The 15,465-nt window shown below is 36.5% G+C and overlaps 1 protein-coding gene across 18 annotated transcripts in view; it reads right to left on the bottom strand.

Annotated features, from left to right (window-relative positions):
• The window catches only part of SEMA3A (semaphorin 3A), a 541,127-nt gene that overhangs the window by 81,186 nt on the left and 444,476 nt on the right, over positions 1 to 15,465 (bottom strand). For all 18 annotated transcript variants that reach the window (XM_063708664.1, XM_055392175.2, XM_063708667.1 and 15 more), the window contains one exon: positions 3,506 to 3,625. In XM_063708664.1, coding sequence (XP_063564734.1) covers positions 3,506 to 3,625 — 120 coding nt within the window. The remainder of the gene's footprint in view (positions 1 to 3,505; positions 3,626 to 15,465) is intronic.

The raw sequence follows: 15,465 nt of genomic DNA, 5'->3' as shown, positions 1-15,465 counted from the left end.
GTGGGTTAGAAAAATAAACTGCTCTAATGAATGGTTATTATGGACAATAACTAGGTAGTAGTATTTTCATACTAAATGTTAAGATATCATTATGATAACAGCAGCATAAACTTATTTGTTTCCTTACTATAAATATACACAGAACAATTTTACTGTATTTCCACATTAAGCTGAAATTGGAATTGAAATTTGAAATCATATAATACTGAGAGAATTTATGTAGTACAAGAAAAAAATACTGGATTTTGGTACATCATGCCAAACTCCTAGCAGTATATTTTCTGAAATAAAACATTGTTATAACATTTAGAAACCCTAAATTAGGGTTTATCGTAACTAATGAAGATGTTTTAAGAACGTTATTACATGTTAAAATGTAAAATACACAACAGACTCCATTGTCTGAAGTTTCTTAATCTGAAAGTGTTATTCATTCCTAAATTTTCCTGCTAAAACTGAATTTAAACATTTATTGGCATTATATAAATTTTCTAATTATGAAAGTGGTGAAGCTCCATTTTAAAAAATCAAGATATTTCAAGTTCCAATTTTAGAGAACTGTTTTGTTGTTTGCTTTTCCTTACCAGGAACAAAAATTAAAAGTCATCTAAAATAGGTGAACTGATTCTTCCAAAAGAGTTGAACTGATTTGAGAAAAATAAAGTCCTATGCTGAAATTAATTTTAATATTCCTGAAGACCTTTAAAAAATACTTTGCAAAGCAATGTATTAATTCTGGAACACGTATGATTGTGTAGTCTATGCTGATGCCTCAAAACTCATTTATTTTATGCATGAATGTGTAAACATTGTTTTCAATTTTATTCTGTAATGGTATTTAATTTCGCAAGGCTTGTGATTCAGAGTCCCTTGGTTCTATCCCAAACATATCTGTATCTTCCATCTTGCAGCAGTTCTGTTTTTTGCACCCTGTCAGATGTAACCTTTGTGCTAATTTGGAAAAATCAGTTCTCACGTTTAGTGCTGAGAGACTGATAACTGAATTCTCAAATGAACTACACATTTTCAGAGATGAAGTACAGAGCTGTGGACAATGCCTGTGTTTTCCCACAGTGTAAATTCTTCAGACTCAGCTGTCAACATGTGAGTGTGCAGCATAAAAGCAGCTTTAACTTGATGGGTTTTTTTCTCCAAGACCATAAAAATGAAATGGATACTATACTCTCCTTTATGTTATTCCATCTTCTAATGAGATTTTGTTTCTCATGGACAGAGAAAGCCTTTATGCCCTTTAGGGTACTTAGTAGATCAAAGTCTTCTTTCTAAATAGAAAAACAAACATTTTCCCTCCCACACAAATATTTCAGTTTGAGAACAAACCAGATAGAAATGTTAAGAGAGTTTTTTTTTTTCCTACTAATTTTGCCTCTGCGCACATCCTAGGTCTAATAATTTATATTGGATATTCTAGAATATTCCCCTGGGTTTTTGGAGTTCTGCACATGCTCTTCTCTTCATCTCAGCACCTTTTCATTTCCCTGGTGAGGCATCACATTTCTCACATGGTCACCCAGGTACCATGAGACCCCGTCTATCCCTGGTGGCAGAGGAACATTTGACTACACGTCTAATCCCCTTTGATTACCACAGTGTTTGTATGCAATCATCAATTATGTTAGGCATCATTAGCATTTTAAACAATAAAGAAGTGATGCCAAATTTAGAGAAAACTTGGGAGAGCAAGAAATAAGGGAAGCTAAGAGAAGAGATTTAAAAAGAATGGGCTAGTTAATGATAAATACTGCAAGAGACATTGTCAAAGTAGAGATTAATAAAAAGTAATAGAAAATCATTAGTGTCCTTTGGAGGAATAATTTCATGGAAGTAATTATTGGATGAATGCCAGGTTTAAAGTAAAGGTAGTGAAACATTGAGGAAACAAGTCCTAACCAGGCTATGAACTCAGATATATTGGGACTTTGTGGCATACCATGAGAGAACAGTTTTGCACGGGATAAGTAAGATTTCAGCTTGGGGGAAGAAATTAGTGCTGAAAAAGAGATAAAGATAGCAAAGGAAATGTAAATTGGCTAAATTAACCAAAGAACATCAATGCCATTAAAAGCCAAGGCTGAAGGGTCAAATGTGGAGGCAGGGAGCATGCCTTTGTCACTACTACATGGAAAATTATAGAACATTCAGAAATGCTGTCATAGGAGGGAAGAGATGCTGATTGAGGTAATTTGAGGTATGTTTTATGTTTTGAGTAGTCACTTTGAAGTACAGGATCGATCAGAACAAAGGTTGTCACACAACTCATGGTCTCCTGGAATTTCAATGAGGTCTAGAGGTAGACCTGTGATTTTTCTCTAATAACTAATGGAAGACAGAAGGGATGAACTAAATTTTGGGGTTCCTGGAATAAGGCAGGAAAACCAAGTGTGGCAGAAGTTCATAGAATGAGATATTCAGGCATCTTACTGAGAACATGACTATAAACCATAAGCCTCTTTCTTATTAATGAATTATGTAAAACCAGGAAAAATTTCATGCTTCATTCTTAGGAATGAGTTATATACAAGCAGGAAAAAATTCATGGAGGGATAATTGGAGATTGGGTGGCTTTATTTTTTAAGATTGAAGGTAGGTATAAATATAGATAATTAAGTAACGATAAAAACAACCATGATTAATATAGTAGGGACCTTTATAAAAATTTTTGGTAAATGTGTAAATGACTAAAAAAAAAAAAAGAACTCTAGGTAGAAGGATATAAAAGGATTGCTTAGTTAAAATTTTGAATAAGAGTAGTATTTATTTTAGATATTACATTTTGTACATTTTCTGCTATGCCAAAATTATTTTCTATACTAAAAAGAGAGTAATAGTAATAAATAATAATAAGCATCTACTTGATCAAGTAGTTAAGCCAGTGCCTGAAGTTCAGAAAACTGGGTTTCTGTTCTAAACAATCTTCTACTAGATTAGATAATAATCCTAACCTATAAATTGGGAGAGGGGTTTTAGGATGATTAAGATTAAATATGAATCAAATGAAATCATGATTTAAAAGACATTTGAAATTGTGAAAAGACTATTAATATGTTATTCACACTGCAATAACATTCAATTTTTGACATTCACTAGTATATAAGATGATGTTTTCAAGGAAACAATAAGAGATGTAAAGGAAAAAAAAAAAACTACACTGTAAGATTTGTTGTGGTGTCCCCATAAGACAGAATTGGTAAGTCATCTTATCTTTTTCCATTTCCTCCCTTCCATAGCTCCGGTCCAGATCTTTCTTTCCATAGCTAACTACTGAGAAACTTCAACTTTGGCACTAAATGAATCTTTCCTGAATATTTAATCTCTCTTTTCTTTCTTTGCCGAACTTTCTCACACCCACCATCATGAAGTCACCACCATTAGCTTAACTGCACAATAAATTTCAAGTCATATTGCATGTACTGTAAAAGAGTTCTCTAGTAACTTAATACAGTTACACATGTTACATGTCTATGTTCTGTCATAAACCACCTACCATTGAGCCACCTGGAATCATGCTGCTCTGTCCTGATTGGGTGGTGGTGCCCAAGAGTTCGGAAGATAGCAAAGTCTCGCCCCATAAAATCAGCTGCAGTTCCAGAGTATAATTCTCCATCTGTGTTGTGACAAAACCACATACACATTCTTTAATTAAGGCAAAAACAAAACAAGACAAAACAAACAAAATGCAAGTTTCATGTTATGACCATGCTAAGAGGAAAACTGAAATGCTCTCTGCATCATTATGCAGTTACTTATTTTTTATCCTTATTGAAGGGTATGTCCTTATTGAAGGAAGTATTTTATCAAATACTTATTCACTGATTTACTGTATGACTACTTATCTAGTACTAACTTAGAAAATCTGAATAAAGTCTGATTCAGTGAATCTTGCTAAAACATAACATTTTATTATTTTCTACTATGACCACTGACAAACTCACAAAATGGAAACTACATTTATCATATCACTTGCTTTCATATGTGTAAAGTTACTATGGTTCTAATATCCTTATAACATAGGGTAAGGTATCATTATAAAATCTTATTCATAGCTTTTATTCTAATGGCAATTAAATCTTTTATACACTTCTTTCTCAGTAGGATCTGAATTAATGAGATTTTGCTATGATTTAGAAATAACTAATATTTTTCTTGCCAGAATTTTTTTCTTGCTTTTTATTTTTTAATATATCTAGTGGGAGAAGTGTTTTTATTTGTTATAAACTATCAACCAGTCCAAAAATAAGTCAACCACATGGCCTCATATATAGCAGAAATGTGTTTTAAGAGGAAGGAATTTTGACAAACCCAGATCATAATCACTCCAATGCAAGATTCCATCACTTTTTGACTCATTGCTACTTAAATTGAATTAACTCTAGGTCAGAGTTTAATAATGGAGGAATCATATCCAGACGGTAAAGAATAGAAGGGAAAAGACAAGAAGGGGGTAAAAGAGAAGTTAATATTTACTGAATTTCACTCTGTGTTTGTTAGGCAGTCGGCACTGGCTTGACACTTTCAAGTTATCTCATTTAGTTCTATTAACAATCTCATAATGTAAATAATGTTATCCTTATTTTACAGTTCAAGAAATCCAAGGTTGCTCAGCTAATGGCAAGTCAAGGTGAAGGTTCAAACTCAGGTCTGTTTAATCCCAAGCCTTTTACACTAAACCATACCACCTTTCAACAAACTAAAGTTTGTAAAAATTACTCTTTCTTTCTTGGAAACAGAAAGGACCTTGTATTATCTCTTCCAGAAAACATGTAATTGCCTTTCTACATACAGTGAATTATTTGAAAACAAAACAACAAAGGTTATACATTTTCCTTCAAATAATCCATGACAACTACAGTATATCTTAATATTATCTTGTTGATCGAATAGGTTAATGTTTATTTGTTGATTTGGAAAATATGCAGATAATAAAGAGGGCAAACATAAATTATAACAAGCATTTGTGTAACATTACCATATGTTCACGTACCTAATTCTTACTTGCAAATAAGGGCTTTGCAATGTAAAATTTATATTCATAGTGGCCCACACCAAAGCAATTCCTTTGGTAGAACCTTTGTCTCGCTTATATGTCTGAATAGACTTGACTTTGGAGACCCTCCGCAACAGTGGAGAATAGCGACACAGAGAAAATCACTGAGCAACATAAACATGTTATTACTCTAAACATCCATAGATATGAATCTTATCTTGAAAACTGAGTTTAAAAATTTGATCTTTCATTTTGGATTGTTGTGATTCAAGATAAATAAAAAAGATGCTTAGATAATATATTGAGTATAAATTATTAGTAAGTGAATTGTTCTCGTATGTCATCCTAAATTGTCACAGCATGGTGTCTTTGGGATTCAAAAGCACTTTATACTTTCTTCACTTACTTAAATATCAAGTGTAAATCTGACTTGCTCTCACTAAAATATGCCTTTATTTTTAGAAATAGCCCTTTTCTGAAAATGCAAAAATGTTATGATAATCTATGTATAAATTTCAAAGCCACTTTGAAATACATAAATGCCTATTGTCTCCTTAATATTAACCAATATTCAAGCAGCATGACATTTTTATTAAGGGTAATATCTAATTTTTTCCCAAAATATTATCAAATAGATGATGTATTTTTAAACATCAGGTGAAGAGTTTGTTACTGGTCTGAGTGAATAAGAGGGTCTCAGTTAAAAGTGTATTGTCAAAACATCATGCAAATTTCAAACATTTTCATGATGGAACACCTGTGAGAAGATACCTTGTGTCTTCTTTCCTTAAAAAAATCGAAAAAATTAAATTACTGGTTGAACCTCTTTGCCTCTAAACCACAGTTAAAAACTAAAAATAGAATAATTTAAAAAATGAAAACTGAAAAATTTAATATCAGGATTTAGTCAGACCATGTCAACAGGAGGTTTAATATGAAATATTAGAGTAAATAATGTAATTAATCAATCATTGTTGTCATTTAGCTTTCTTTAGGGTAAGAAAATCCATAATTATGATGTTTATTATATTTAAAGTCTATTCAAGAGGCAGTTGAAATAGTAAAATCAACAACTAAAAACTATTACTTGGATAGAAAAGGTGTTTGTCTCTCTCTTGCATTTGGTTGTTTTATAACATTTTTTATCCAACCACATATTAGAAAGACAAAAATCAATGCAAATTAATGTAAAGGCAGAAATAATATTTTATTTCTCTTTTCACAAAAGGTAAGAAGGTCCTTCAGAGAAAGTAGAAGAGGTATTCAGTAAAAGAGCTACTCCATTTATGACTAAAGGAGAATTAAACATGTGACTTATAAACCAAAATAAGTATGCAGTTTAGGCACCAGTTGCCTCCAGCTATAGGAAATTACCTCCCACATGAATATTATTTTTGGCAAGAGCTAGATGATTTTATTGAACTGGAGGGTACCAGATGATTAAGTGGCCATGAAGGGCACATTCCCACCTTGTCCATGCTCAATGTCAGTAACTATTTAGTAGCACTGGGCCTTAGATCAGATTTCCTGGTGAGAGTTCTATGGGGAGTCTTATCAATGATGATTGCTCTAGATAAGGTATGACATTTTTGTTGTTTTGCCCAAAAACACAGGCAGTAGTATATTCTACCTTCTCTTATTTCTCATTAAGTAGAAATGTAATCTCAACCCAGAGTATATGCCATTTAATAAACTTAAACATTTACATTCTGTGGCTTTGTGAAATAAACTAAAGATATCTGACTATAAGAAATTTACAGTACCTCAGTTGGCTTATTTGGAGAATGGATATATTTTTTAAAAATGCCTATTCAGCAAACTTCTTTTGTGGTTTCTAGGCCACTTATGAAGTTATCAAATTATATGTTGATTCTTTTTTTTTCATTTTTTTATTATTATTATACCTTAAGTTTTAGGGTACATGTGCACAATGTGCAGGTTACATATGTATACATGTGACATGCTGGTGCACTGCACCCACTAACTCGTCATCTAGCATTAGGTATATCTCCCAATGCTATCCCTCCCCCCTTCCCCCACCCCACAACAGTCCCCAGAGTGTGATGTTCCCCTTCCTGTGTCCATGTGATCTCATTGTTCAATTCCCATCTATGAGTGAGAATATGCGGTATTTGGTGTTTTGTTCTTGTGATAGTTTACTGAGAATGATGTTTTCCAATTTCATCCATGTCCCTACAAAGGACGTGAATTCATCATTTTTTATGGCTGCATAGTATTCCATGGTGTATATGTGCCACATTTTCTTAATCCAGTCTATCATTGTTGGACATTTGGGTTGGTTCCAAGTCTTTGCTATAGTGAATAATGCCGCAATAAACATACGTGTGCATGTGTCTTTATAGCAGCATGATTTATAGTCCTTTGGGTATATACCCAGTAATGGGATGGCTGGGTCAAATTGTATTTCCAGTTCTAGATCCCTGAGGAATTGCCACACTGACTTCCACAATGGTTGAACTACTTTACAGTCCCACCAACAGTGTAAAAGTGTTCCTATTTCTCCACATCCTCTCCAGCACCTGTTGTTTCCTGACTTTTTAATGATTGCCATTCTAAGTGGTGTGAGATGGTATCTCATTGTGGTTTTGATTTGCATTTCTCTGATGACCAGTGATGGTGAGCATTTTTACATGTGTTTTTTGGCTGCATAAATGTCTTCTTTTGAGAAGTGTCTGTTCATGTCCTTTGCCCACTTTTTGATGGGGTTGTTTGTTTTTTTTCTTGTAAATTTGTTTGGGTTCATTGTAGATTCTGGATATTAGCCCTTTGTCAGATGAGTAGGTTGCGAAAATTTTCTCCCGTTTTGTAGGTTGCCTGTTCACTCTGATGGTAGTTTCTTTTGCTGTGCAGAAGCTCTTTAGTTTAATTAGATCCCATTTGTCAATTTTGGCTTTTGTTGCCATTGCTTTTGGTGTTTTAGACATGAAGTCCTTGCCCATGCTTATGTCCTGAATGGTAATGCCTAGGTTTTCTTCTAGGGTTTTTATGGTTTTAGGTCGAAAGTTTAAGTCTTTAATCCATCTTGAATTGATTTTTGTATAGGGTATAAGGAAGGGATCCAGTTTCAGCTTTCTACATATGGCTAGCCAGTTTTCCCAGCACCATTTATTAAATAGGGAATCCTTTCCCCATTGCTTGTTTTTCTCAGGTTTGTCAAAGATCAGATAGTTGTAGATATGCGGCGTTATTTCTGAGGGTTCTGTTCTGTTCCATTGATCTATATCTCTGTTTTGGTACCAGTACCATGCGGTTTTGGTTACTGTAGCCTTGTAGTATAGTTTGAAGTCAGGTAGTGTGATGCCTCCAGCTTTGTTCTTTTGGCTTAGGATTGACTTGGCGATGCGGGCTCTTTTTTGGTTCCATATGAACTTTAAAGTAGTTTTTTCCAATTCTGTGAAGAAAGTGATTGGTACCTTGACGGGGATGGCACTGAATCTGTAAATTACCTTGGGCAGTATGGCCATTTTCACGATATTGATTCTTCCTACCCATGAGCATGGAATGTTCTTCCATCTGTTTGTATCCTCTTTTATTTCCTTGAGCAGTGGTTTGTAGTTCTCCTTGAAGACGTCCTTCACATCCCTTGTAAGTTGGATTCCCAGGTATTTTATTCTCTTTGAAGCAATTGTGAATGGGAGTTCCCTCATGATTTGGCTCTCTGTTTGTCTGTTGCTGGTGTATAAGAATGCTTGTGATTTTTGTACATTGATTTTGTATCCTGAGACTTTGCTGAAGTTGCTTACCAGCTTAAGGAGATTTTGGGTTGAGACAATGGGGTTTTCTAGATATACAATCATGTCTTCTGCAAACAGGGACAATTTGACTTCCTCTTTTCCTAACTGAATATCCTTTATTTCTTTCTCCTGCCTAATTGCCCTGGCCAGAACTTCCAACACTATGTTGAATAGGAGTGGTGAGAGAGGGCATCCCTGTCTTGTGCCAGTCTTCAAAGGGAATGCTTCCAGTTTTTGCCCATTCAGTATGATATTGGCTGTGGGTTTGTCATGGATAGCTCTTATTATTTTGAAATACGTCCCATCAATACCTAATTTATTGAGAGTTTTTAGCATGAAGGGTTGTTGAATTTTGTCCGAGGCCTCTTCTGCATCTATTGAGATAATCATGTGGTTTTTGTCTTTGGCTCTGTTTATATGCTAGATTACATTTATTGATTTGCGTATATTGAACCAGCCTTGCATCCCAGGGATGAAGCCCACTTGATCATGGTGGATAAGCTTTTTGATGTGCTGCTGGATTTGGTTTGCCAGTATTTTATTGAGGATTTTTGCATCAATGTTCATCAAGGATATTGGTGTAAAGTTCTCTTTTTTGGTTGTGTCTCTGCCTGGCTTTCTATCAGAATGATGCTGGCCTCATAAAATGAGTTAGGGAGGATTCCCTCTTTTTCTATTGATCGGAATAGTTTCAGAAGGAATGCTACCAGTTCCTCCTTGTAGCTCTGGTAGAATTCGGCTGTGAATCCATCTGGTCCTGGACTCTTTTTGGTTGGTAAGCTATTGATTATTGCCACAATTTCAGCTCCTGTTATTGGTCTATTCAGAGATTCAGCTTCTTCCCAGTTTAGTCTTGGGAGAGTGTATGTGTCGAGGAATTTATCCATTTCTTCTGGATTTTCTAGTTTATTTGTGTAGAGGTGTTTGTAGTATTCTCTGATGGTAGTTTGTATTTTTGTGGGATCGGTGGTGATATCCCCTTTGTCATTTTTTATTGCGTCTATTTGATTCTTCTCTCTTTTTTTCTTTATTAGTCTTGCTAGTGGTCTATCAATTTTGTTGATCCTTTCAAAAAACCAGCTCCTGGATTCATTAATTTTTTGAAGGGTTTTTTGTGTCTCTATTTCCTTCAGTTCTGCTCTGATTTTAGTTATTTCTTGCCTTCTGCTAGCTTTTGAATGTGTTTGCTCTTGCTTTTCTAGTTCTTTTAGTTGTGATGTTAGTGTGTCAATTTTGGATCTTTCCTGCTTTCTCTTGTGGGCATTTAGTGCTATAAATTTCCCTCTACACACTGCTTTGAATGTGTCCCAGAGATTCTGGTATGTTGTGTCTTTGTTCTCACTGGTTTCAAAGAACATCTTTATTTCTGCCTTCATTTCGTTATGTACCCAGTAGTCATTCAGGAGCAGGTTGTTCAGTTTCCATGTAGTTGAGCGGTTTTGAGTGAGATTCTTAATCCTGAGTTCTAGTTTGATTACAGTGTGGTCTGAGAGATAGTTTGTTATAATTTCTGTTCTTTTACATTTGCTGAGGAGAGCTTTACTTCCCAGTATGTGGTCAATTTTGGAATAGGTGTGGTGTGGTGCCGAAAAAAATGTATATTCTGTTGATTTGGGGTGGAGAGTTCTGTAGATGTCTATTAGGTCTGCTTGGTGCAGAGCTGAGTTCAATTCCTGGGTATCCTTGTTGACTTTCTGTCTCGTTGATCTGTCTAATGTTGACAGTGGGGTGTTAAAGTCTCCCATTATTAATGTGTGGAGTCTAAGTCTCTTTGTAGGTCACTGAGGACTTGCTTTATGAATCTGGGTGCTCCTGTATTGGATGCATATATATTTAGGATAGTTAGCTCTTCTTGTTGAATTGATCCCTTTACCATTATGTAATGGCCTTCTTTGTCTCTTTTGATCTTTGTTGGTTTAAAGTCTGTTTTATCAGAGACTAGGACGGCAACCCCTGCCTTTTTTTGTTTTCCATTTGCTTGGTAGATCTTCCTCCATCCTTTTATTTTGAGCCTATGTGTGTCTCTGCATGTGAGATGGGTTTCCTGAATACAGCACACTGATGGGTCTTGACTCTTTATCCAATTTGCCAGTCTGTGTCTTTTAATTGGAGCATTTAGTCCATTTACCTTTAAAGTTAATATTGTTATGTGTGAATTTGATCCTGTCATTATGATGTTAGCTGGTTATTTTGCTCGTTAATTGATGCAGTTTCTTCCTAGTCTCGATGGTCTTTACATTTTGGCATGATTTTGCAGCGGCTGGTACCGGTTGTTCCTTTCCATGTTTAGCACTTCCTTCAGGAGCTCTTTTAGGGCAGGCCTGGTGGTGACAAAATCTCTCAGCATTTGCTTGTCTGTAAAGTATTTTATTTCTCCTTTGCTTATGAAGCTTAGTTTGGCTGGATATGAAATTCTGGGTTGAAAATTCTTGTCTTTAAGAATGTTGAATATTGGCCCCCACTCTCTTCTGGCTTGTAGTTTCTGCCAAGAGATCAGCTGTTAGTCTGATGGGCTTACCTTTGAGAGTAACCCGACCTTTCTCTCTGGCTGCCCTTAACATTTTTTCCTTCATTTCAACTTTGGTGAATCTGACAATTATGTGTCTTGGAGTTGCTCTTCTCGAGGAGTATCTTTGTGGCGTTCTCTGTATTTCCTGAATCTGAATGTTGGCCTGCCTTGGTAGATTGGGGAAGTTCTCCCGGAGAATATCCTGCAGAGTGTTTTCCAACTTGGTTCCATTCTCCCCATCACTTTCAGGTACACCAATCAGACGTAGATTTGGTCTTTTCACATAGTCCCATATTTCTTGGAGGCTTTGCTCATTTCTTTTTATTCTTTTTTCTCTAAACTTCCCTTCTCGCTTCATTTCATCTTCCATCACTGATACCCTTTCTTCCAGTTGATTGCATCGGCTCCTGAGGCTTCTCCATTCTTCACGTAGTTCTCAAGCCTTGGTTTTCAGCTCCATCAGCCCCTTTAAGCACTTCTCTGTATTGGTTATTCTAGTTATACATTCTTCTAAATTTTTTTCAAAGTTTTCAACTTCTTTGCCTTTGGTTTGAATGTCCTCCCGTAGCTCAGAGTAATTTGATCGTCTGAAGCCTTCTTCTCTCAGCTCGTCGAAGTCATTCTCCACCCAGCTTTGTTCCGTTGCTGGTGAGGAACTGCGTTCCTTTGGAGGAGGAGAGGCACTCTGCTTTTTAGAGTTTCCAGTTTTTCTGTTCTGTTTTTTCCTCATCTTTGTGGTTTTATCTACTTTTGGTCTTTGATGATGGTGATGTACAGATGGGTTTTTGGTGTGGATGCCCTTTCTTTTTGTTAGTTTTCCTTCTAACAGACAGGACCCTCAGCTGCAGGTCTGTTGGAATACCCTGCCGTGTGAGGTGTCAGTGTGCCCCTGCTGGGGGGTGCCTCCCAGTTAGGCTGCTCGGGGGTCAGGGGTCAGGGACCCACTTGAGGAGGCAGTCTGCCCATTCTCAGATCTCCAGCTGCGTGCTGGGAGAACCACTGCCCTCTTCAAAGCTGTCAGACAGGGATATTTAAGTCTGCAGAGGTTACTGCTTTTTGTTTGTCTGTGCCCTGCCCCCAGAGGTGGAGCCTACAGAGGCAGGCAAGCCTCCTTGAGCTGTGGTGGGCTCCACCCAGTTCGAGCTTCCTGGCTGCTTTGTTTACCTAATCAAGCCTGGGCAATGGCGGGCGCCCCTCCCCCAGCCTGGCTGCCGCCTTGCAGTTTGATCTCAGACTGCTGTGCTAGCAATCAGAGAGACTCCGTGGGCGTAGGACCCTCCAAGCCAGGTGTGGGATATAGTCTCCTGGTGCGCCGTTTTTTAAGCCCGTCAGAAAAGCGCACTATTCGGGTGGGAGTGACTGGATTTTCCAGGTGCCGTCTGTCACCCCTTTCTTTGACTAGGAAAGGAAACTCCCTGACCCCTTGCGCTTCCCGAGTGAGGCAATGCCTCGCCCTGCTTCGGCTCGCGCACGGTGCGCGCACCCACTGGCCTGCGCCCACTGTCTGGCACTCCCTAGTGAGATGAACCCGGTACCTCAGATGGAAATGCAGAAATCATCCGTCTTCTGCGTCGCTCACGCTCGGGGCTGTAGATCAGAGCTGTTCCTATTCGCCCATCTTGGCTCCTCTCCAAATTATATGTTGATTCTTAAGCATAGTGTTAATTTGACAATTTTCTGATCCTAATATAAGTCTTTTTGAAAATCTGAAGTAGTATATTAGTTAAATGTTATTCTGCAATTATTCAAATGACATTATAATTGAGATACATACTTTAGAGCTGTTCACATATACTAAGCCAATTGTGAAAGAAATAAACATTTGTCCAATTTTATTAAATTGATGGTAGAATCATATATCTAGAAATTATTGTCTACATTAAAAGGTGGTTTTGAATACTATACCCTACAAGATCTTTAAGCCTCTCTAAAAAAATACCACATGGGCAGTTTAACGTTTCAAAAATAATATATTGAACTAAGACAAATTTGTGCTGACAAATGTAAACTATCATCCAGAAACTGTCAAATACAAAAGTTACTATTTGAGGATACGACCATTCTTTCTTAACTGGAAGCTTTCTTAACTCTCTCACAGGAGAGCATACTTTACTGAGATGAACAAAAACAGTTTTGTGAACTGCATTTCTATTATGGCTTAGTTGCCTGAGAAGTATGTGTTAAAAACAAAAGTTCATATATACTCTAGACTTTCTGCTCAAAACTCAAAATGAAGTAAAAATGTGGCTTAGATCAGTGAATGTATTGGATTACAATTCCTAAGAAGGGTGTGGTGAGGAGAAACAGAAGGTGGAAACAAAACCACATTTCCTGATGAAATTGCAGCATTACTAACACAGGTGAAAAGTGTGACATGGATGTGAGCAAAATATCAAACAAACTTAAACACCAAGCCATTATGTTGTTAACACCTTAAGTAAATTCCACTCACAGAGTACCAAAGAAATTAGAAACAGAAGGGGGGAAAAAAAAAGAAAATACCCCCTCTATCACACACACAGAAACACACACACACACATACACACACACAGAGCACGGATGAAATCCATGGATGTAAGAAAAATTTTACACTATTATATTTATTGAGCACCTTCTCTATATCAATAAATATTTTGGCTTCGTTACTTATGTTGTTCTTTTAAAATTAAAATTTTTCAACAGTTTATATGTCTACATGGTATAAAATTGAAAATGTAAAATTTATAAGGTACCAAATCTCCCTCCCAGCCTTTCTACAGGCAACTACTGCTGCAAGTTTGCTTATTTTATCTTTGCATATATTCCAGAATTACACAAGCACCGAAAATAATAGTATGCTATTACATTGTCTTATTTCTCACAACACACTAGTGAAAGTAATACTGCCATACCATTTCAGGTACAAGGAAACTGAGGCTCAGAGAGCTTCAAATAATTTTTTCAATTGTATCTAATTAACTTAGAGAGTTCCTTATTTGCTCTAGTATCGAGTGAGAGCATTTTGTAACGTCAAATTATGCTCTTTCCTGAGACAAGACAGCATTTTGACTTGAGGATATAACCTTAGCTAAAAGTCTCAGACCTTTGAAATAGGTCTCAATAATACCTCTTAGGGATGGAATATTTCTAAATTATTAGTGCTGCATTGCCTGGAAAAGATTTCAATGAAAAAATAAAATTGCTCTCAAGTTGACTGTTCTTTCACATCATGAAAATGTGAGATAGTACTTAATTAGTGTTGGAAAATACTGAGGCTTATCCTTGTGCTATGTTCACACCTGGCATTTATTATTAGCAGGTGAGTAATTGCTATCTTTAATAAAAGATTTTTTAAAACAAATTCATAAAAAAATTTGCAGGTGGATGAAATAAGAAAGAGTAAAAAAAATAAGGCCAGGCGCTGTGGCTCACACCTGTAATCCCAGCACTTTGGGAGGCTGAGGTGGGTGGATCACGAGGTCAGGCGTTCGAGACCAGCCTGACCAACATGGTGAAACCTTCTCTCTCCTAAAAATACAAAACTTAGCCGGGCCTGGTGGCACATGCCTGTAGTCTAAGCTACTCAGGAGGCTGAGGCAGGAGAATTGCTTGAACCCGGGAGACAGAGGTTGCAGTTAGCTGAGATGCCACTGCACTCCAGCCTGGGCAACAGAGCAAGAAAAATAAATAAATAAATAAATAAATAAATAAATAAGACTAGAGCAAATTCATCTTGACAAAATGATCACTTTTAAAGGAGATTGCAAAATTAACTTTACTATTTTGGTTTGAAAAACTTAGGACATGTTCTTGGATTTGGGGACTTCATTCAGTAGCTTTGCATTGCTCAAGAGAGAATCCATATTCTCAAGTCCTCAGCTTAAAAACCCATGGCATTTTGGGAAGAAGTCATATTAAACCTTGCTAGTTTTTGTAAACTAAAAATTTTAAGCTGTCATCTGGTTTTAAAGTTTACTACTGTTTGGAACTACTTCTTTCCTACTGGGATTGGTGGTATAAAAAATATTTGCTGCCAAGATCCATCTAGCCAGTTTACAGATGGTTTGAGCCCAACCTGAAATTTTATTTCCCAGTATTGGGGAAGGAAGAAGCCTAGAACCACCTTAAAATTTCTATCTTATTTGTACCAATGAGGAAGGTGTATCCAAAAGCTTTTGGGAACATAGGTTTTCCCAATGGCCATTTTCTGATATACA

The sequence above is a fragment of the Gorilla gorilla genome, chromosome 6, assembly GCF_029281585.2.
Source record: "Gorilla gorilla gorilla isolate KB3781 chromosome 6, NHGRI_mGorGor1-v2.1_pri, whole genome shotgun sequence".
In the NCBI taxonomy this organism is placed as follows: Eukaryota; Metazoa; Chordata; class Mammalia; order Primates; family Hominidae; genus Gorilla; species Gorilla gorilla.
This window is presented reverse-complemented; position numbering and strand designations above follow the sequence as displayed.